The 22,590-nt window shown below is 38.2% G+C and overlaps 1 protein-coding gene across 4 annotated transcripts in view; it reads right to left on the minus strand.

Moving 5' to 3' along the window:
- Nucleotides 1-22,590, minus strand: part of LOC101796679 (N-deacetylase and N-sulfotransferase 3) — a 76,370-nt gene that overhangs the window by 8,877 nt on the left and 44,903 nt on the right. For all 4 annotated transcript variants that reach the window (XM_027456786.3, XM_027456781.3, XM_005015917.6 and 1 more), the window contains exons 7-11: nt 9,900-10,082; nt 7,822-7,918; nt 6,888-7,011; nt 3,991-4,165; nt 1,388-1,558 (exon numbers count right to left, since the gene is read on the minus strand). In XM_027456786.3, the coding sequence (XP_027312587.2) occupies nt 1,388-1,558; nt 3,991-4,165; nt 6,888-7,011; nt 7,822-7,918; nt 9,900-10,082 (750 nt within the window). The remainder of the gene's footprint in view (nt 1-1,387; nt 1,559-3,990; nt 4,166-6,887; nt 7,012-7,821; nt 7,919-9,899; nt 10,083-22,590) is intronic.

A 22,590-nucleotide genomic window follows, 5' to 3' on the forward strand; every position in this document is an offset into this window, starting at 1 on the left:
GAAAAATCTATTCCAGAAATAAATCTATGAAGGAGATACTGATCATGTCTCCCTGTTTTTGTATAGCAGATGATGTTCAGGGCTTAGGATGCAAATCTCTTGAGGCCTGATTCTACACAGGGCCAGAAATAGACTAAAAACTTGCATGTTGTATACCAGCAGAAGTTTACAGGGGAGATACAATTTTCAGATTGTTTATGCTCCATCTGTACCAAAATCTCTGGGCCCATAAACAGACACCCTCTGAGACTCAAAGACAGAAAAACTGGTCTTAACACAAAGGATATGTCAAGGATTTTCAGAGTTTGCAATAGATACCAAATGTACGTGATTAGGAGCACCAACAGCTACAGAAAAGTCATCAGGCAAACTATGATTTCATCTTGAAAAATGGTGATGTCTGAGATGGCAAACACATGGATGTACACAAAAGTTTTATTTATACTGTTAACAAAAACAAATCAGAGGCAGCTCTTTGTTCTTGAGACTAAATGGCATAAGCATGACGTGGATCCACACTTCTAAAACCTCTCACCCACAAAAACAAACTGATTGTGTCCAGACTCAACAAACTGTTTGTGTCCAGGTTTGTTCATTACTATAATCATAGCCTAAGGAGGGTGACACAGTGGCAGTGCATGAAAGAACCAAGGACTGGGTGAAGACACTGATGCATTTAAAGATTGAAGTGTTACAGCTTCACTAGATCACATCCATTTTCATCTGTTATTCCTTATTTTAGATGGAAAAAAATATTGTGTATACCCCAAAGTCTTCAGGTGCCAAATCTATTTTAAAGAGCGATTTTCCCCCTTCCTTCCCACATACAGAGGGCAAAATTCCAGCTTACATCACTTGGTAGTAGATGAGACTTGTTACCATTCAGAGAGGACAGAAATACTACTGAGGAGCATCTCGTTATTTTCCATCTTTTTTTTTTTTCTTGCGAAGCTTGATGGAATATCTGATACTAAAAAGACCACAAAGCACTGCACGCTTAATTCTCTTTTCCTCAACATTACAGACAAGGAATCAGACATACAGTGATGAAAGCATGAGCAAATTAAAAAAAAAAAAAAAAGCTGTAAGCTAAAGGCAGTCCAGGATACCAGAGCATTCAATGAGCACCAATGAAGTTTCCTGAACTTCCAGATCACTCTGATCTGTTTTGCATAAGTTCCCAGCTGCGTGGAATACACAATATCCATAGCAATGTCAGGTCAACTAATTAGAACATAGCTATGAATAATCAATGTCTTAAAGCATGTTAGAGTGTACCTAGGATATCCCCTGAGGAACAGCACTCATTAGGCAAGACTATTACGAAGGTAATCTTTTAGGATATTATATATGTAAGTTTAGGATGTCAAGTTACAGTCTTATTCACCTGATAAGGTGGGAAGTAAGTTAGCCATCTTTCAATATGTGTAGCATACCATCCAGGTGCTAGGCATCTCTTTTGGAGAGCTCTAAGCTCAGAAGGGGCTCGAGGTCCAGCTGTGATCACCTGATAGAAACTGAATTTTAGAGCTGCAGGATCTTCATGTGATCGTTGATGCTGTAAAACAAGTTACATTGCTGAGTTTTACACACCACAAAAGTTGTGAAAATAAAAAAAACCTGGTCAGTCTTACTGACCTTGCCATGAGTGATTATCCACAATAGAAGTTGCTTTAGGTTACTTTAGGTTAAGAAGTCCTCATCTGTATTCATTTGTTGAAAATGCTGGGATAAACACTGCTAATGTTTGTACCAAAAGAAATTAGAAGATAGACTAATGCTAGCAATAACAAAATAGAATGCATAAATGTTTATTTTTTCAAAAACTGGGTGGCAGCTTTTGTACAAACGAATCTAGCATAACTAACAAAAATATCATGAAGCTCTATTTCTAGTAGTTTCATATTTTATTTTTTCCAGCTTAAACAAGGCAAATAATTGGAAAGGAAAATTGGTATTGGAGAATCATTAGATATCTCAGGTCAGAAAAGCTCTCAGTAGGTTTCTAAGTCAAGCCTGCCATTCAAAGCAGGGCCAGACTGGATTTACAGCTTTCATTTCTCCTCATCATAACAATAACACAAAATATGTCATAAAACTTGTAAGAATCACAGAATCACAGAATTTCTAGGTTGGAAGAGACCTCAAGATCATCGAGTCCAACCTCTGACCTAACGCTAACAGTCCCCACTAAACCATATCCCTAAGCTCTACATCTAAACGTCTTTTGAAGACTTCCAGGGATGGTGACTCCACCATTTCCCTGGGCAGCCCGTTCCAATGCCTAACAACCCTTTCGGTAAAGAAGTTCTTCCTAAGATCCAACCTAAAACTCCCCTGGCGCAACTTAAGCCCATTCCCCCTCATCCTGTCACCAGGCACGTGGGAGAACAGGCCAACCCCCACCTCACTACAGCCTCCTTTAAGGTATCTGTAGAGAGCAATAAGGTCGCCCCTGAGCCTCCTCTTCTCCAGGCTGAACAAGCCCAGCTCCCTCAGCCGCTCCTCGTAGGACTTGTTCTCCAGGCCCCTCACCAGCTTCGTCGCCCTTCTTTGGACCCGCTCAAGCACCTCGATGTCCTTCTTGTAGCGAGGGGCCCAAAACTGAACACAGTACTCGAGGTGCGGCCTCACCAGAGCCGAGTACAGGGGGACGATCACCTCCCTAGCCCTGCTGGTCACACTGTTTCTGATACAAGCCAGGATGCTGCTGGCCTTCTTGGCCACCTGAGCACACTGCTGAGCACACTCATATTCAGCCGACTGTCCACCATCACTCCCAGGTCCTTCTCTGCCTGGCAGCTCTCCAAAGAACTTCGTTCTTTTTGGAATTTTGTTTTTTTGTATTTGCATTTTATCCAATTTCATGTGGACCAGAAGAATAGAAATAGCTTATTTTAAGTCAAAACTATTAACTAGGACTAGGGCTGGAGAAGTAGAAATCTATTCTGAACATAGCTTACTATCTGTGCTTCAAATATCTTATACCAAGGTAACTGGCACCTAGCTTTTAATTGTATGCAATTGTTATGCTGGTGAAATACTACGTATGAACAACTGCACTGTGTAAAGGATTTCGTCATATTTTTATATGGAATTTATAGTATTTTATCATTGTTGCTGTTACTAAAATATCTTTTAAAAATATTTTAAAAAGAAGCATCGGTACCACAATCTGCCCTGATTCCTCAAAATATTGATAAAAACATAATATATAGATCAAAAAACTAGATAGCCATGCTTTGTATTAAACTAACCTTCAATCATCCCTTTTAATTTTATGCTTTTTTCTCAACTCCACTAAGTATTTACTATTGCTTTGAATAACTGTTGCAAATTACATATGGGGAATCTACTTATTTTTATAATTTGCAGAATACTCCTTCAGCATTAACATAGTTTCTTCTAATATTATAACAACAACAACACCACAAAGGAATTCCAGTACTTTAGTGCTATGAAACATTAAGGTAAAGTACTGCAGTAAAAAAGTACTCAGTGCTGATGATGCATTTAAGATGGAAGTTCTACCTTTAATTGCAATTCAGCTATTATTTCTGCACCTGTTTTTATTTTAATTAGGTATGTGTAAAACAACAAGATCATGGACACATACAAACCCCATATTTTGAACATGAGCCTTGCCAATGTTTGTATAAACTAATTTATCCGTGTGCTGATTACATACATTAATCAAGCGAGCAAGCATTTTTATATGCTTAGATTAGCAAGACTTTCAAAAATGTGGTTTCTGGTATTTTAACCTTCAAAAGATTTTTCAGATTTACATGGACAGATACCTTAGTCTATGGTTAATGATATGTGGATCACCAACTGACCAATAAAAGCCTGTATTGTCTAAGCCCTTTATATATATTGTCTAACCCCTTTATATATATACGGACTGAAGGAACATAGAGAGTGGATTCAAGGTGGAATCCTGACTTATTTATTTGACTTGTGACTGCCTGTGTTCCTCAGAATGCGTACCTGATACCACGAATATGCCCGGTCAGATGGGTCAATGAGGATGGTGATGATCTTGGCCTTGGGGACAAGGGAAGCAGCTCGTTTAGGAGCTTCCTCAGAATGAAAATAGTTGGCACTTTTCTCAAAGAGGAAGTCAGTGGTGACATTGGAAGGAGCAGGGAAGAAATCCATGTACCTAGGAAAGAAACATCATTCTCAGAATTACTTGAAAGCCACAGAAAGTCTGACAAATCTGTTAAGTACATTTTATTCTTCAATAATCGATAAAAATAATAGCCTAATTGGTAAATAAAAGCAACAAGAAGTTTACATTGTATTTTTTTATCATGTTTTACTTGGTACTAGCTTTGTTCTCTTCACTACATTAACTAGACATTGCAGCTATTTTTCGTAGGTGGAAGAAAACATTATGATATTCAGGTATTTATTTACGACTAGAGAATTCTAACTCTTTGGTCAGAAGGAACTCTGACCATTCAATGTCAAAAGTTAAAAAAAATTTCCCAAATTTGGTCCTTTGCAGACACCAATTATTGTGAAATATTGTAATAAATAGATATTTAGTAACAGAACTGCTTTTGCTAACAAGCAGAAAATAGCTTGTTTATATGAGGTAGATGCACCAATAAAAAACCACCACAGCTTCAGCAGGTGAAACATTTCTAAGCAGTGACAGCATCCTTCTATTACTGTTCTATGAATGGAAACATGGGTTGAATTCCTTTTAGTTTTCTTTGCGAGCTTTCCTCATACATTATTACAAAATTCCAATTCATGTCTAATAATCTCAAATGTCACATACAGACTTTTTTATTCCTAGCCCTCAGACTACTTGTGATTACTGTTGGGGAGAAAGAAGAAATGGGAAATGTTGGTCTTCTTGATTTTTCAGTTAAACCTTTTATCAATAAAATAAAGGGCATTTAAAACAACCTCTTCTGATGGTCATGCTTAAGTACTGAAATTTCTTCCAGTGCTCAGACCTTGTTCTATTCATAGGACTGAACTACTTTCAATATAAATGACATGCTCTTGTTGTCTTTGAAATTGTAACCATTGCGGGCACAGCCAGAAGACTTGAGAGGTTGGAACTGACTGATGCACATGCAGTTTTCCTTAGGGGACACACATCATTAGCATACAGCCACTGATTACAAGGTATTTAGAGAAAAGGCAGGAATCTACAGTGGTTTAAAGAAACTGAACTTTCTGACATCTGATTCTGAGAAGCTAATTCTTAGGGACAACTTATTAAACTCTATAACGTCAAAGCTGAGAAGGTTTTAGAGAACTGCTATTAGTGATTACTCTTGCTTTGAATGAATCCTAGCCAATTCATGGACTAATGAGGAGAGACCATATACTTAATTAACATTTGGTAAGCTTATTACATGACAGCATTAAAATACTCTGTTAGAATGAAGGTCTGAAAGATCTGTCTGGCAGACAGAATACAAACCTAAGAGTTAAACAACTGCATCAAAAGGTAGCTTGGAGTATCGAAGACTTACCTGTGAGAACCTGCCAGGGGTGACTGGGGTAGGCAGCACAGATAGACAATAGCCAGATGGATGCTCTGGAGTGAGACCTGACAAAATGATGTACCTGGTCTATAAAGTTGACCACTGGAAGCCTTATGCACCAGTGCTGTGTTAAGATGAAGGTAATCTGGCACATGTCTAGCAGACAAACTGTATCTGCATGTTAGGGAAGTGGTTAAGGCAGGAGGAATGAGAGAAGCAGCAAAGTGGTCTTCCTGCCACGTGAAAATGATGATTTCGTAGAACTGGCTCACTGAACCTGTCACCATCAGCATAGATCCACTATGCCTTGTTTGCATGTCATCTTCCCTGACTTCAGAAAGCTTAACAGCAAAGATTCAGCTCTTTAATTTCCAGTCATTCAGCCAGAATCTCAGTTGGTATTAACTGGATGACTCACCACACTTTGTGTAAGAAACTGCTGAAATGATTATAATTCTGTAAAAACTAAGTGACATAAAAAGAAATTGGATCTGACATATCTGCACTACGACCATACAACCGTGTTCAACCTGCTAATTTTATGGATGAATACAAAGTCAAAGGCAATAAAACTATTTTCCCTCAGACTGGGGAAAAAACAGAACAAGACAGAACATCAATAATCTTTTAATGGTGCTCCAGAGCCACTACTGGATGTTACTGTTTTTCATCTTGTAGTGTTTTATAATGCAGCACTTTCTGAAGGCAAGAGAAATCAAGAATGACCTTCTTGGTGTAGATACATTTGGTGATTCCCTGGTAGCCACAGTGAACATGGCAGCAGTGAAACATACTCCTTTTTAGCACTACTTACCTACCCTACTGAGCCATTAACATTTTGCTAATTTGCATCTTTGAAAAATATTTTGAGAGTCTCTCCTTCTCCCTGCTTAACTGATTGCTATTCCTAAATTGTAGGTAAAGGAAAAATTGCATCTCTGATCTATTTCCTTTTTTTTTTTTTTTTTGTAAGAAGTGAGATTTGTAATACGAACATATTTTTTGCGTCCATATGTATTCAACTAACAACACTGTCCCAACTTCAGAAGCATGTGTAGTAAGGAATAAGTTACCTGTCATAGAAATATATTACAATTTACCTTTAAAGACTTGGAGAATTAAGAAATTAACGTTTTTACTCTTTCTGCATATGTTAATACTTGGATATTTATGAGAAAGCCTCACAAAAATTACTGCACTTATGATATGCACTATGACTGTTATTCACTTGAATTTACTTATTTTAGAAGGACACTGAAGGTTATTTTTTTTAATCTCTCTATGCATAAACAGTTAACATTACCAACAGCAATGCCATTTTTGTACTGTTCACAATATATAAACTTTTATATTTATACTAATAACCCATCTTACCAATCAATCCCCCTGTGGTAGTTATTTCTATTAAAGAACTGTACCTCCTCAAAGGTTTTTGGGCTGGGGGAGTTACTAATGATGGAAGGATGCATGATCAGGAACAAATACAAGGCTGTGGTACCTGCAGATGGGACAAAAATCCAAGATTAAAATACACATGCACACACATATTTTATGGGTCATACCCTCTGATGGACTAAACCTACTTTATTTCTTTTTCACATCTGTGAAGGGATGCTGATTTATGTCACCTATGAATCTGTATCTTCTATGTTTTTAAATCAAAGGGATTTAAAGAACTCTAAATAGGTAACAGAGAAACTAGAGTGCCCATGTTGTTTTTCATGCTTTTAAAAACTGCATTAAAAATAATTTTTCATGAGATTGTTACAAACCTAATTTAAAAGGTGAAGACAAAAGGAAACAGATAAACAATTTTATAATTACAGAGAAGAAAATTAACCATGAAGTTATTTCACAAACTATTGTAACCTTGCAATTCAAACTTTCCATTAGGAACTTCTTCACATAAATTCCAAGAAATAACAATTTTCTCTAAAAAAGACACTTGCAGCACAGACAAAAACTTGCAGTTATGAATCTACACGATTGGAAAAATGTCTGTCTTTCCCTCCCTCAGCTTTGACAAGATCTTGTCAATCTTGTTGACTTAGCACTATTACTCATTTTGAAATAAAGCTCACAAAAATCTGACACACACCAGAACACTGCAAATGTTCATATTTATGTAAAAATTTATATGGTCTTTTGTTGTAATTTATATTATTAAACTGTATTTGGATGCTTGAAAATAAAAATACTAACAGATGACCAAGATCTATATAGAGCACCCTGAGAAAAACCTGATATTTTTACTTCTAATTACTTCTACTTACACATACACTATCTTGATGAAATAATAAACTCTCACCAGTTTTCTGTGGTCCTACAACCAAGAATTTTGGTAATCGATCACAGGTTTTTTCTTTAGACCATATATCTCTGTGTCGTTTGTCATCACAGGGATTCTAAAATGGAGAACAACAACTACTAAGAATTTTATTGATAATCATACCTGACATGGTTCTTAAATTCTGTTTACATAAATTAACAATTTTTAATCAATATGCAAATATTCTTACCATAAACTACTATTTTCCCTTATGATAGAAAAAACATGTTATGTATGAAAAAACTATTTCAGCAATTTATTTTTGTGGGAATAGACGCTTTCAGACAAGTATGCAGCAGAAACAGTTTTCATTTTAACTCATTCCTATATGTAGTTGATCAAGCTACTCAACAGACCCTGGGACAAGATCATTTCTCAAATGAATGTCAGTAAATTTAACAGAATTATGCCAAAGACAGATCTAATCCAACATATGGTAGATTTGGGTATAATTCAAAATTAATCAATTATATAGAGATTAAGAAGACTTGAAATTGCTAATGAATTCTCTAATTACTTTTTCTTTTACATTGTTTTAATGGGTATCACTTTATATATACCACAGTTTTAAAACTAAAATGGTGAATTAATTAAAGTAGAAGAATAATTAATTATAGTAGAAGAATTTCCATTCACATATACATCTTCTGATCCCCCAGTACAAATCAGTCCAGACTACTGAGTCCACAGTGGGTCCTGATGTAACAGTTTTTTTCAAGTGTTGCTTTACATCTGAATCAGTTTACATTTGTTTTACAAATGCTACTTGCATACAAATTTTGACACTGCTCTTTGGCAGTACTTTGCTGAGATGAAGGGAATTACCATTCTTCTAACTGCATTTATGTTTATGTGAATTGTAGACAAAAAACACCCCTTTCAGTAGATGTTAGTCATTGTTACTCAGAAATGTCAGTGCTATGTTATACTAATTATTCAAGTCCTTTGGCTACAGGCTAATTTCCATTTTTTAAATTCATACTCCCTTAACATTATGCAAAGTTCTCAACATATCTTCCGCTAGTTCAACGCTTTATTCAGGAACAGCATGAATTTCAAGCTGTAAATTTACAGCCAAATTTGCAATCTCATATTCAGATTCTTAATAAATTGGCAATTCAATATCTGACACTTAAAAACATTTGAATAAACAAGCTTAAATTCATTCTAAGGTTTGATTTAGTAAAGCCTGCTCTCTAGAATACTTTGAGTCACCTCACAAAGATGATTATTCGGGATATACAATATCTAGGTAGGGTTACAGGTATCTATATTACCGAGGCATTCCACTGAACTGTCACCGAGTGGCTGCAAACAGAGCATCACAACAGTCACTGGTTCCTGCAGTAGTTTCTCTTTAGGGACTGTGCTCTTATCACTGGGTCACTGGCTGAAGAAGCGTCAGCTGCAAGGTAGTGCAGGCTTCAGCTGTAGCTTATCTTCAGATTCCTGACATATTCAATTTGCTCACTTAGGAGAGTGGCCTAATCAAACAGCAGAGTTGACAACATCAGTGTACTACGACGTGCTGGTCAAGTTCTTGCCTGGACACTCAGCTTTTTGTAAGTAACTTTCTGTTCTAATCTATTTCTGCTTGGTGAGTCGATTTTAGTATTAAGGTACCCATGGTCTTAGTGCTCTTTGCTCTTTTTGGATTCCTTCTTCTCTTCACACACTTGTTTCACAATAAAGTTTGTCTTTAATGGCCAATTGTTAAAACATGCATGTACATCTCTCTTTCAAATGATTCAATCTTGTTAGCTTAAAAAGGAGAAGACGAGAACTAACACCAAACGCCTTTCCTTCATTTCCCACAATTCTAAAAATAAGTAAAGACAGGAATAAAACAAATTAATTTCTACTACATGGTAGTACATATTAATTTTGCAGTCTTTCTGTGGAGATTAAAATAATAGCAAGCCAAGCATTTGCTTGGATTGAAACTCACTAGCAAATCTGAAAATATTACTTTACAAGAAACTGAAACAAAGAACTTCAAAAAAAACACCATCAAGACCATTTTTTTTCCTGATCTGCTTATCAGCAAGCCTGCCTACCTGCCAGAGAGGGTCCTTTTGCTCGGGGAATAGTTCGAAATACTTGTGAGCCAGCTGCACCGGAGGAAGAGTTTGCAGTTTCAGGTTTGTCCACGTATGAACAAAGTTGGCCAGATTCACAAAGGTGTACAACCCCAGGCGATCGTTGCCGTAATTAGACAAATGTGTCATGAAGATGCTAATCTTTAAAAAATAAAAATAAAAAAAATATATTGACTCTTCAAGTCACTAGATGGCAGTGTAACCACAGATAATACAAATCTGATTTGCATTTTGCTCTGATTTAGACCTGCAGGACTTTGACCACATCCGTGCAGATTTTACTCTCCATCTTCCTCATTGAATTACATCCACCTTCTCAAGTCAGCTCAGTGGAATCACTTAAGAAAACTGTGGAATATGTACCAGGAGCTCTGTGTGAACTAGGATGTGCCATCCAACCCTGGGGTTGTATAATATTTACATAATCTTTACATAAATTCACTTAATGGAGAATACAGCAAAAACAGTACCTGCAGTTTTAGTTCAAGTGAAATACATATGCAACAGGGAACAGAAATTAATATTAGAAATGTAATTCTGTTTTAGCAGAAGAGCAAAGAAGTTGGAGACCAAAAGGAGAGACGACCTCTTACAGTGATTTAAATCTTGCTGGTCCAGCTGTAAATTTCAGAGGATATGTAAATCATTGCTTTTACACAGCTACTCCTCAAGAACTGGGCAGGTAGTTAAATCACATGCAGAAACAAAAAGTCTAAAGCATAACTTTTGAATAGTTCATAAAATATTACACATTAACACCCACACACAAAGAGCTCCCTATCCTGTCAATTGCAAGGCTGCATGCATTTTGCTCTTATCTCACTGTGAAATTTTGACGCAGATAAATCTTCCCTACTACATCCCTAGGTCCAAACACACTCCCGCACTCCACCTGGAAGCAACGCTTGCTATTATGGTTTCCTTCCAGGAGAAATATGCCTTGGATGCACATAAACCTTTGTGCTGAGCACAGCAGCAGTACCCAGCCTGTCAGGATGCTCTCTCAGGGGCTGGGGAAGGACTGAAGACTGAAACCTCTGATTTGGAAAATGATCTGTTTTCAGAGTAATTTTTACTGATGAAACAGTCTGTTCTTACACTGACATCTGTGAACTCCTGCTTCTCTAGTAGGGATTATATATACATATATATAAATATATATTTAAATAGGAGAGCGCTCCCATGACAAATTCTCCAGACTCATTTCTATTAAAACATTAGAAACAGGGCTCTTTTTATAAATAAATCTGCCAATGCCATTAATGGGTAATTTCTATTTCAAGTGAAACTTGAAGTAAACCACTTGAAAAAGAAAAAGACTTATCACGACCAGAACTCTGAAGTCTGCTCAGGAACTGAAATTAATTTTGTAAAGGAATTCCAGCCTTCAATTTAACAAGGAAAAAGAAAGATGAAAAATGTGGAACCACAGCTTAATCCTTTTGTTTTAGAGTATTTAAAACACTGGCTTCTTATGGTAGTAAGCTTTCAAAGCTTTTGAATTTCTTTTCAAAAGCTCACTGTAACACTATGCATTACTCGCAGTGAACGAACACATGATGTTACAGGAAATATGTTTTATTAATAGTGTCATTTAGTGACACCTCTTTGGCCTACAAAGTAAACAGAGGGCTTCGTTTTGTCAGACTCAGGTAAAATAAGGAGATACACACCGATTAATCATTAATCATTCGACCTTTCATTTCAGATAAGAGCAAGATTTCTTTTTAAATACTCCCCTTAGGCAACCAACAGCAAGCGTTTTGCTAAATCTATAACCTTTCCAAGTTTCCTTTTTCACTTCTGCTCCCCAGGCAGGAACAGCCCAGCCACAGGACTGTGTCATTCTCAACAAAGATACAACCTGAATGTTTCCATAAAAAAGGCTAACTTGCTTTCTTGACAACCCCTTTCTTTCCCACTCATGGGCTGACCTCTGACATTTCTAATGTCAGTGCACCTCCTGGCAACTCCTTACCTGCCAACTTCAGCACTGCACTGGAAGAAAAAAGAAGAGAATTTGAAAAGATCGCCAGTTCAGGGAAAATATATAGTACTTTTTCCCTGAGGGGAATATAATTGTAATTTGAACAATGTGAGAGTGGAGGCTAAAAATTGCTTGGCTACATCATCATAAATCATTTCCAGCATATGGATCTGTGTCAATGAAGGGCAGAAATATCAGAGATCTTAGTTCCGTTTTACAGTCTATTTTTTACATCAGATACTTTATGGATAATTATTCACAACAGCAACAAAAGGATGAACAAATGCTCTTTTAGAGCACTTATAACTATACCTTGTACAGAAATCTGTATTTACTGTTACCAAATGTATGACCTGCATGGCAGAAAAAGTCTGCATTACTCATATAGCATCAAAAATGTTTCAGATCAGCTCAGATTAACACCTTCCAATAAAGTTTGAATGGAAGTTTTTCCCCTCCTGTTACTACTGTGCAAGCAAATTCCTAGTACAATCACTGCCACTACCACTGGGCTGAATTAGCAAACAACAATCCTGTGTTTAATAAAACAAGAAAATATTGCTGATCCAGGGCCTAATTCACCCAGTCTGACCCGAGAACTGCTGACTCTTGCTTCCTTTATAGGCTAATTTAGCAGCCTGTAAAACCAACAGGAGCACGATGCTGTAATGGCTGTATTTACATTTTCCCGAGAACGCCCCTGGAACAGTTGGCACACGGAGACTCCCACGGGAGGTGCCTCACAACCTACAATGCCAACTTGCCAGGCGCTCGCTGCTGCTCCAGGGGCATTCCCGAGGGCCTGGTGACAACAGCTACACAGCCATGGCATCAGGGAGATGCCTAAGCTCACCCTCCCATTTCCCTGTCTACAGCAGAAAATGCCAGCCAAGTGCCATTTGGATGGTTTTCACCTTGGTGTGAGCCCAACTGCAGGGACGGTGAGTTGCTAACTACCTCCCTGCTTTCCCACCAACCTGTGCAGAAGAAGAGTATTTAGCAGTTTGTAGGGCAGTACAGACAATGGGAACTCATGCAATTGTTTTTCCATTCACAGGTGTGCAGTTTCATACCTAGGCAAATACAGTCATTTTTTTGCCTTCTGTTTGAGCCACGATGCGTTGTTTTGTTCCATCATACCAGACTCCAAGGTTTATTCAAACAAGTCCTAACTAATGAGGATGATTACTTTTCCACCCCAGCTAATAAGTACCATACTATGCTATTAAAGATTTATTCTCTTAAAACTGCAGATCAGGAGATACAAGAAGAATCCTTTGTGGGCATCTCAGAAGGCTGTATCTAGTAAAAAAATATTTGTTCAATAATCTTGCACCTTTGGGCAATGCCATATAATATAAATAGAGCTTCATATATTTCTTTACTCCTTCAAAAGGGAAGCAGCTGTGAATGGATTTCTATTTATTCTAATAAGCATTTAAGCCTCTCAGCTAAAAAGAGCCTACTTGATTTTATTATTTTTAGTGCTCTTTTAAAACCATTTCTTCCAGGGCATCTCAGCATTTTCTTTATCCGAGTGCAAGAAGGATCACCCTTTTTAGCTCTTCCTCATAAACGAACTATCATCTTAGTTGTACTTCAGTACACACACTCCATGGGATTTAATATCTTTCATGAGGGAACTGAAACGGAATGCAGACAATATTTAAAATGATGGCTTGGGACTAAACCTGGCCTCTGGGCAGCAGCTCCTTTCTCGCTCCCACCCATCTTTCCATCTTCAGCTCGGAGTAGCAGAGGTGCTTCCCTGTACTCTGCCTTCCCTCAGAGTCTTGCAGCTGTAGCCTCAGTTCCTTTCAGCTGCTTTTCGGCACTTCTGTATTCCTTCTTCTCCGGAACAAAAAGGCATTTCTGTTCTGCTCTCCTTCCCATTACTAACCCTGATGATATTTGGGATTCTGACTACTACTGCAGAGATGCAGGGAAATGAGGACAAGCATTAAAGAGATACAGCTTTTATCTTTTAAAATACTCGTTTTGCACTGCGTATTTTCTTACTTCAACAGTATTTCCCAATTAGAGGCAAGAGCTTGTAGGTCAACAAATTGTAGTTTAGACTGAGATTGAGCTGCTGTTATTAAATCACATGTATCAGGGAAAGATGAACTGGCATGATCTCATTTAAGAATCAAGAACCAAGAAAATAACACACGCTTGACAAACAATTTACACAAAATAAAAATAAAAAAACAATAAACCACAACACAACAACAAAAAACCACCTGCAACAAGTTGCCCAGCTTCTAGAGATGGCTGTTACTGCAGCAGGGTGGATATTCTAATAAATATCGATCATCACAAAATCAGTATCATTAGGACGCAATGTCTGTTAAAAATCACACAGCAAGGACATTACTAACTAAGCTCCTACAGTTTTCACAACAGCTGTTTTCCTGACAAAAACAGAGGAGCCCACCTCCCAAGGGAATTACGTTATCCCTTCATCCACAAATGGGAGAAGCTGCTCCTACGGCTGCAGGTTTGTGGCATGTTTGTGTCTCAGGCTCCCTCACATGGAAGCAGGAGGACTCTACTTCTGAACAGATGGGGATAAGATGACCCATTCAAAGACAGTGGGAAAGACTTTTCCTCTTCCAAGTTCCTGTAAAGGTCGGGAAGGGTGAATTATGAAGGCCCTCTACATGGGATATAAATGATTTATGGTGATCAAGACTAGCTGCTCCTATGGAAAGCAGCAGCATGTCCAGCATGCTCTGTGTTGGGCAACCTGAGAATATTCCCACTCCTTTCCATTTCTCCAGATAAGCAAAATGTACTTTGCCTCATATTCAAACTCCATTTTATACAACCCTTTTGAAGATGAACAGGCTTCACTTGTATCTCACTATTTTTCATGCTCCTTATCAGTTTATACTTCCTTAATAGTGTAACTCAACACAAGGACTTCTTAATTTGGTTTCAGTAGCAGTAATAACGAAGGATAAAACAAATTTCAGCACAAAAGCCTGGAGAACAGTAGCCCACTAGGCGAGTGGTCTCCATACTTCTTTGGAAGTGCACATCTATCAGTGTTTATTTATTTATAAATTACACACATCTACTACTGAATTTCCATGATTTTCTTCCCACATCCCAATGGATTATCTTGGCTACCCTCTGGGGTGCACATACCCCCCTTTGGAGACCACTGCACTAAGCAGGCAGGGTCTGACTGTGACACAAGATTACACAGCAGACAAGAGTGGTTAGCTGTCGGTGGTTAGCTGTTCCCTCTTTGGCTAGCATTTGGAAAGTGGAGGGATAACAGAGACTGCCAGTGACTTTGGCCTTGACAACCAGATTTATTATTCTTTTGACATTTTGAATCTGGAACTAGAAGAAGTTGGTAAAAGAAAAAGCTGGTAATCATTTCTTGCGGAGTGGGCAATTTTTTTTTAATTTTTTTTTGGCCATATACAGATCTATTGCAGGCAATTCCACTTCAACTAATTCATATTTTCATACTATTAAAGCAGTCATCAAGGTATTTTTGTCATGGGCATGGTGTCACCCTCCAATATGTGCAATAACATTGTAAGGCAGCACAGAGGTCTTCCAATAAAGTTAAGCACAACATTCTAAAATGAAGTAAAATTATGATTGACAATTAATTAGGTGATCTCTACTAGGCACAAGAAGCAGATGTACAATTTAGTATATTGCTGTTATTTTAGCTACTGAACAAATGTTTACAGGCCACAAGAGTAAGCCTAAGTCTCAGAACACCTATATTCCACTTAATTTGGCATTGTGTACACTCTGTTTGCAGTTCTGATATTGTCTCCATATTACTCAGAAGAATTTTGTTTCAGGTATTCAGAGACTCAGTAACAGCTGTTTTTGCTCCATTAGACTCACAAAGTGATAGAATAATGAATTAGATTGCAGCCTATGCTGGAATATATATTTTTAATAGGCTGAACCATATTCCTGTAAGACCTGGATGCTACCGGAAAAGCTGTGTTCTGTGCCACAACACAAAGATTCCAGCTTGCAACTCACCTCTTTGTTCCTAGGCTGTACTGCTAGTTTCAGAGCTACCACGGATCTGCCCACTTGCAGAGATAGCAGGGCAACTAGTTGAATTTGATTTGCATAGCAGGGACTCCTCTATAAATGTGACAGTGCCGGGGGAGATTTATAAGATCTAACAGAATTACATATTTTGCATAGTTCTGAATTATTAGTCTGACAGTCAGGAAACCTGAGTTTATTTTCAGCTTTGGCACAAGGTATTATTTTTTTTTCATTCTCCAAAAACTGCTTACTATGCTTGTGACTCAATATGGTAATACTGAGTCACAGCTGGTAATAATAGTGTCTTATTTATGAGCCTGTCCAAGAGACTTGCTTCACTAACAGTTGTAAAACACTTCTATAGGATTTCCCATTTGAGAATTCTGAAGATAGACAAAGCTTTATTTAAATACATTTGCTGTATACTGCTACATGGAATCACATCTAGATAGCTTGTCTGTTCCTTGGAATTTCCATGCTACCTGCTCATTTAGTATCTATATTTTCTCTATTCCATCCAAAAAAATACCAGATTCTGGCTTTCTTTGGGTGGGTTTTGAGGAACAGAAAGGCAAGGAATATTAGTACTTTGCAGTCAACCAGATGCCAGGCATAACTGACTTCCCTTCCCTCCCCAACTCATGGCATCTCCCTGAACTCTTGTTGGAGTTCCTGTGCGTTCCTGAAACGGGCAGGAGTGAATGTGTAAGAGATGAAATTCTTGCCTTCCTCACTCACCTGTGACATGGGATGAGCCTGCTGAGTGGCAGCAGCCTACAGGAGACATCAGGCTACACTCCCAATAGTGCTGTGGTAGGAAGGCTAGAATGACCCCAGCACACTGGGACTCAGGGTCCATCAGAGTGCTTCTCAACATATTTGCCGTCTTTGCTGCCTCTTGTAGTCGGTATGATTAAATATGGTAGATGTGGAAAGTAGGACAGAAAGAAATAGAAGATTTGAGCCTGAATACCCTTTGGTTTTGTATTTTTCTCTGTAGTTCCAAGGCCTGACTATTCAGCTTGCTCAGGGTCACATTAATATCCAGTAGGTTATGCTGATGCTCATATAAGCCCTGTCATTTTCAGTGCTAAAGGAGATAATTTCTCTCTTGCTGTCAATTAGCTTAGTAACAGTTCTACTCACTGTAACTTGGGAGAGGTAAAAAATAGAGGAAAATAATACTTAGAAGTGAAAGCATATATAGATTACAATTACTTTAAAATCAATCAGGCACAGGGCCTAAACCATTCACAGTTTTCTCTTGATCAGTACTGCTGTAACCTTATGGGGAACACACAGCTGGCTACACATTAATGTCATTGTTGGGCTGTCAACCATTTGAAGGCTTTCACCAAATTTCTCTCCACAGGGCACTTTCCTTTTCCTTCAGATCTGCAGACACACAGTACTTTGTAAGGAAGTGCACATCAGTGCATATAATGCAATTACTGTATTCTGTTCTGTTTGTTTTTCTTGGAGGCAGAAAAGGCATAGAAGATTTTCATGGACTGTTGTTTGCCTTAAATATTCATCTTGTAGGACAGCAAAGCTCCTGATCTTTATCTTCCACAGTTCACAGGAAAAAAACATGGGATGTTTGGCACAGGGTTATGCATGCCTTCTACTGATTTAAACTGGTACAGCTTAACTTTTATTGATGTTAATGGAAAAGGAAAGGCATATAATATTGCTTTGGACCATATCTCTTATGGAAGTTAGAGTCTTGTATTAAGAAAAAGTGGGTTCATTAGATTATTTGGATTCTAGAATCAAAATACATCTCCCACGTAAGGATTTGAAAACTAAAGCAATTAGATAAACTAAGTGAATAGACTCTAGCGATAAAATCTAGTGAACTGGTAGGAAACAGGTGAGAGTTACTGCATTTAATATCGTTGGTTTGTTTCAGAAATTTAATTTTTATTGTTAAAACTTTGTACTTAAGAAAAAAATAAGCTCTTCCATGTTAAAAACAAAACAATGAAACCAGTAAATCTGTCCTGCATTTAGGCTATCCAGTGCTGTATGATGTCTAAACAAGCAGATGGTAGCAGATGTGTATGAGGAAAGTACTGCACAGACTACAGCAGGGAGACGTGAAAAACAAGCCTCAATTAAAGTCTTCCCTGTTCTTGAGGGTTACATAAAGCATGGAAGTTTATACAGAACTCTTGTCTTATCAGCTATTACAGGCATGAATATCCAACCGAATTTAATTCTGTAGTTCAAATCTCAGCTAAATTCTTAATGTCAAAAATGTTATCTTGGAGCAAGATCCTGATAGAATTCTAATATAAATTCTCATCCCCATTTAATTTCCTATACTCTGTTTTTCTGTTTCAGGACATCTAAAGGGAACTCATTGTTTAAGTTCTTCATGAAATTTCAGCTTTTTTTCATATCTTTTCAAATATAATAAATCTTGATCATTTTGATTTCTCTTCACAGTGGAGTTTTACTTACTGCTTTGTAGTCCTCTTCAGTCAACTGCTTCCAGTTTTACACAAAAGACTGAGTCTGCTGAGGGTATTGGATAAGCTTGGATTTACACAATGTCATTATACATATCTCTGCATTATTTTTCACTCTATGCCTTCCACATAGTGTTAGTGCCTTAAAGAAAAGGAACCTGGATATACTTATCTCACTGATAAGAACGTCAATGGGAAGGAAATGGGAAAAATCCCACTGATTTTACTGTGCAGATCAGGGCATTATGGTTATCAATTAGTGTATGTTCTATGGAAACCAAATACACAAACTCACTCTATGCAAGTTATTTCAGAGAAATAACTCCATTGTTGTCTGTGTAGTGCAGACTAAGGAAAAACATAGTCATGTGTCAACTGAGGCTGCTGGCCATGCGGCCTGCAGGAGGACAAGAACTGTTCAACCTGTTTGTCTTTTTGTCTGTAACCTCCATCAGCCTCATGGGAAAGTTGAGTGGTGATTTTGAGCTCTGTGTGATTGTCAATGTTCATCTGGCAGTAGCTGCACTAATACCTAATTTCTAATAGCTGGTCCCACAGGAGAACATGTACATCATTAGCAGAAATGCGGGAATATGCAGCGCTCTCTTTAGCAGAATCCTGATAAAGGACATTTAATGGAAATCTGTTTTATCCAAAAACTTCACTGAATATTGCAGACAGAGATAGATAAAACTGAAGTCACTGAAGATTCTAACAAGTGTGTCAAGCAAAATGCTTGCTAAATGTTTTAACATCCGTACAGATTCCTAATTCACTTAAATATGCTGATTTAAATTTTGCAGAAGTTATTTGGTTATTATTTTGGAACATTTCTGGTGCAGCTAATGCAAAATAAATAAATCGATAAAGAAATAATATTTTCTTTGTAAGGGGATGCCATATTTCACAAAACTAGCAGTAAGCTTTATTTACTCTGGGATACTCAGTTAAGCATAGCAAAGATAGAACATTAAATGTTTAAACATTTCAAAATGAAGCTAAAATGAAAATATATGCTTAATTCGGTCTCATTTTAACTGACAGGATCACCTCTCCCTGTGGTTCTCTTAATATGGTATCAACACCACTTAAAAGTAGGTTATACCTCTTTATTTCCAACTGTTTGCACTGACATCCAGGCTCTTCCCTATAAGAGTTTACTAAGCAGAGGGAACAAGGAGAAAAACGTCTTTGTGCTTTCACATGCAACCAATGCTACTCAGAAAGTAAAAATGGAGAAGAAAAAAAAGTAACAAAGTGAAATAATAGAGCAAAGATAGGAAGCTATCTTACTGGATAAGGGATTTATGTTCTCACTAAAGACTTCTACAATTCATGTCTTCCTTTTAGCTTTGTTATAGATTTCTCTGGCTAAATTTGTGCAAATCAAATAACATCCCTGTTAGTCAATTATCTAACTGATAAAGTGGGTAAATTAATACCTGTGTACTAATAATACAGTGCTGCTGAAGGCTTCCCCCCCCTTCCTTTTTTCCCCTTTTTTTTTTGGTGGGGTGTAAAACATTTTGTGCAAGATCTTGACAACACTTCGCAAGGTTGCTAGTCTGAACCTGGGAAGCAACCCTGTGAAGCGTGTCAAGACTGGGGGAAGTACTGAGCACAGGCATCAGGGCCGGGTGGAGCACTGCATCACAACCAGTGCCACAAAAAAAGAACAGAGAGTCTTAGTGATCGGAAACTCCTTGCTGAGGCGCACTGAGGCTCCCATTTGTCACCCAGATAACCTATCCAGAGAGGTGTGCTGTCTTCCTGGGGCACGTGTCAGAGACGTTAGGAAGGCTCTGCCACAGCTCATTAAACCGGAGGATTACTATCCTCTTGTTGTCATTCAGGTTGGATCCGGGAAGCTGCAACTTTCTTTAACATGAGGAATATTAAAAAGGACTTCGCATCCCTGGGAAGGTTGTTGAAGGGATCAGGGGTGCAGGTAATGTTCTCCTCTGTTCTCCCTCTGGGTGACAAGGACCCAGAAAGGAGGAGGAGAACAGGACAGGTGAACGACTGGCTGAGGGGGTGGTGACTGGACCAAGGATTTGGGTATTTCGATCTTGGGGCCAAGAGGGCCAAGGGGATCCTGGCATGCATTGAAAGGAGTGTGGACAGCAGGTCAAGGGAGGTGATCCTCCCTCTCTACTCTGCCCTGATCAGGCCTCACCTGGAGTACTGGTGTCTGGTTCTGGGCTCTCTGGTACAAAAAAAGACAGGGATCTCCTGGAAAGAGTCCAGCGGAGGGCCACAAAGATGATACGGGGCCTGGAGCATCTTCCCCATGAGGAAAGGATGAGAGACCTGGGTCTGTTCAGCCTGGAGAAAAGATGACTGAGAGGGGATCTCATCAATGTGTATAAATACCTGAGGTGTGGGAGACAGGGGAATTTGCCAACCTCTTTTCAGTGGTTTGCGGGAACAGGACAAGAGGTAATGGCCACAAGACAGAGCCCAGGAAGTTTCGCATGTGAAAGAACTTCTTCACAGTGAGGGTGATGGAGCACTGGGACAGGCTGCCCAGGGAGGTTGTGGGGTCTCCTCTGGAGATATTCGAGGCCCATCTGGATGCCTACCTAGGCAGCCTGCTGTAAGGAACCTGCGTTGGCAGGGGGGTTGGACCCGATGATCTTTTGAGATGATCAAAAGATGAGATGACCCGATGATCCCTTCCAACCCCTTCAATTCTGTGATTCTGTGATATAGTACGAACTTGCCTAAGGGCTGCTGTAGTCAGCAAGATCTATAACAGAAGACAGACATACCAAACATTACTGGAAAAGTGGATAGCATGTTATAGTACTATTTAGTCTCTTTCTCAGCTTGGTGACACTTCAGCATTCTGAATGCTTTACGAACACAATGGTATAGCTGTCACAATCTTTTTACAACCACTATGAGATCACAACTTAACCAGCAGTGTGGGCATATAAATGCATACCAAATAAATACAGCTTACAGACAAGATTAGCTACTCCAGCAAACCAATTCTTATTTCCTAGATAAAATATTACCAGTAGAGAGTGTCTGCAGAGCAGGATTTCCTGTGGAGACTGATGCTCTTCTTACCTGCAGGACCTCTGACTATAGAATGACGTGGGAAAATGGCAGTAATACTGGTTCTCATGTCAAAAGCTTACACACTCACATATGGTTTAGTGCTTTTTTGTGGTTTATACTGCAGTTTGTGGTCGATTCTAGCATACTATAGGGAAGCAGAGCCTCTCTTGTGAATAGCTACCATTACACAACCAGACAGCAAAGGAAATTTGGATTTTATTCTAAGGGACATTTATTTCCGTATAGGGCACTTATTTCCTAAAGCCAGTCTGAAAACTTATACCTCAAACTATATTCACTTAAGATTAGCAATCCAAAATGAATGTGTAAACGTAATGAAGTCCTTCGTTAAGATTTACATTTAATTTACACCTGCACTTTCATTGTTTTTTGAAACTAAATATTTATTTACTCTTTTTTGAGATTATATGGCTGACAGCATAATGATTCCTGGGTAGTGTTTCTACTTCATATGTTTTGCATCAGTGAGCAATAATATTTAAAAAATGCCTTGTAATGGAATTTTTGCATCCTCTGAAAGTCTGGATGTTTCATGTGAATTTATTCAGAAAGGAATCCCAGCAATTTTAATGAAACACAGGAAAGCCTATGAAACGCAATATGCCACTACATAACTTGACAAATGCCTAAAACCTAGACTTATGAATTGCGGTACAAATATATGTAATACTTAAATAAAAAACACCCAGTCAAATAAAATACACAAACAAAACCACCACAAACAAACAAAACAAAAACAAACAAACAAACACCCAATTTTTAAATTTATTACCTGCCAGGCTAATGCTTACAACCTTAAGAACTGTTTATATGTGCATATTTACAATGCAATGCATCATCTTTTTAAAGGCAGTGCTTAAAAGGACTGCAGTAATTTGTCTTGGCCATATTTTGGCCAGATACTCATTTACAGTTGTATTTATAAAATACTGCATTTAACATCTATTCTTGTAGCCTGCACTGTTTTGGGGATAACGTATTTCTCAGAACTATCTGATCATGCAGTCTACGTTGCAATGCACAAATTGAAGATCCCATAACAGTATCTAGAAAGACATTTCTG

This window comes from Anas platyrhynchos, chromosome 4 (genome assembly GCF_047663525.1).
Source record: "Anas platyrhynchos isolate ZD024472 breed Pekin duck chromosome 4, IASCAAS_PekinDuck_T2T, whole genome shotgun sequence".
NCBI lineage: Eukaryota > Metazoa > Chordata > Aves > Anseriformes > Anatidae > Anas > Anas platyrhynchos.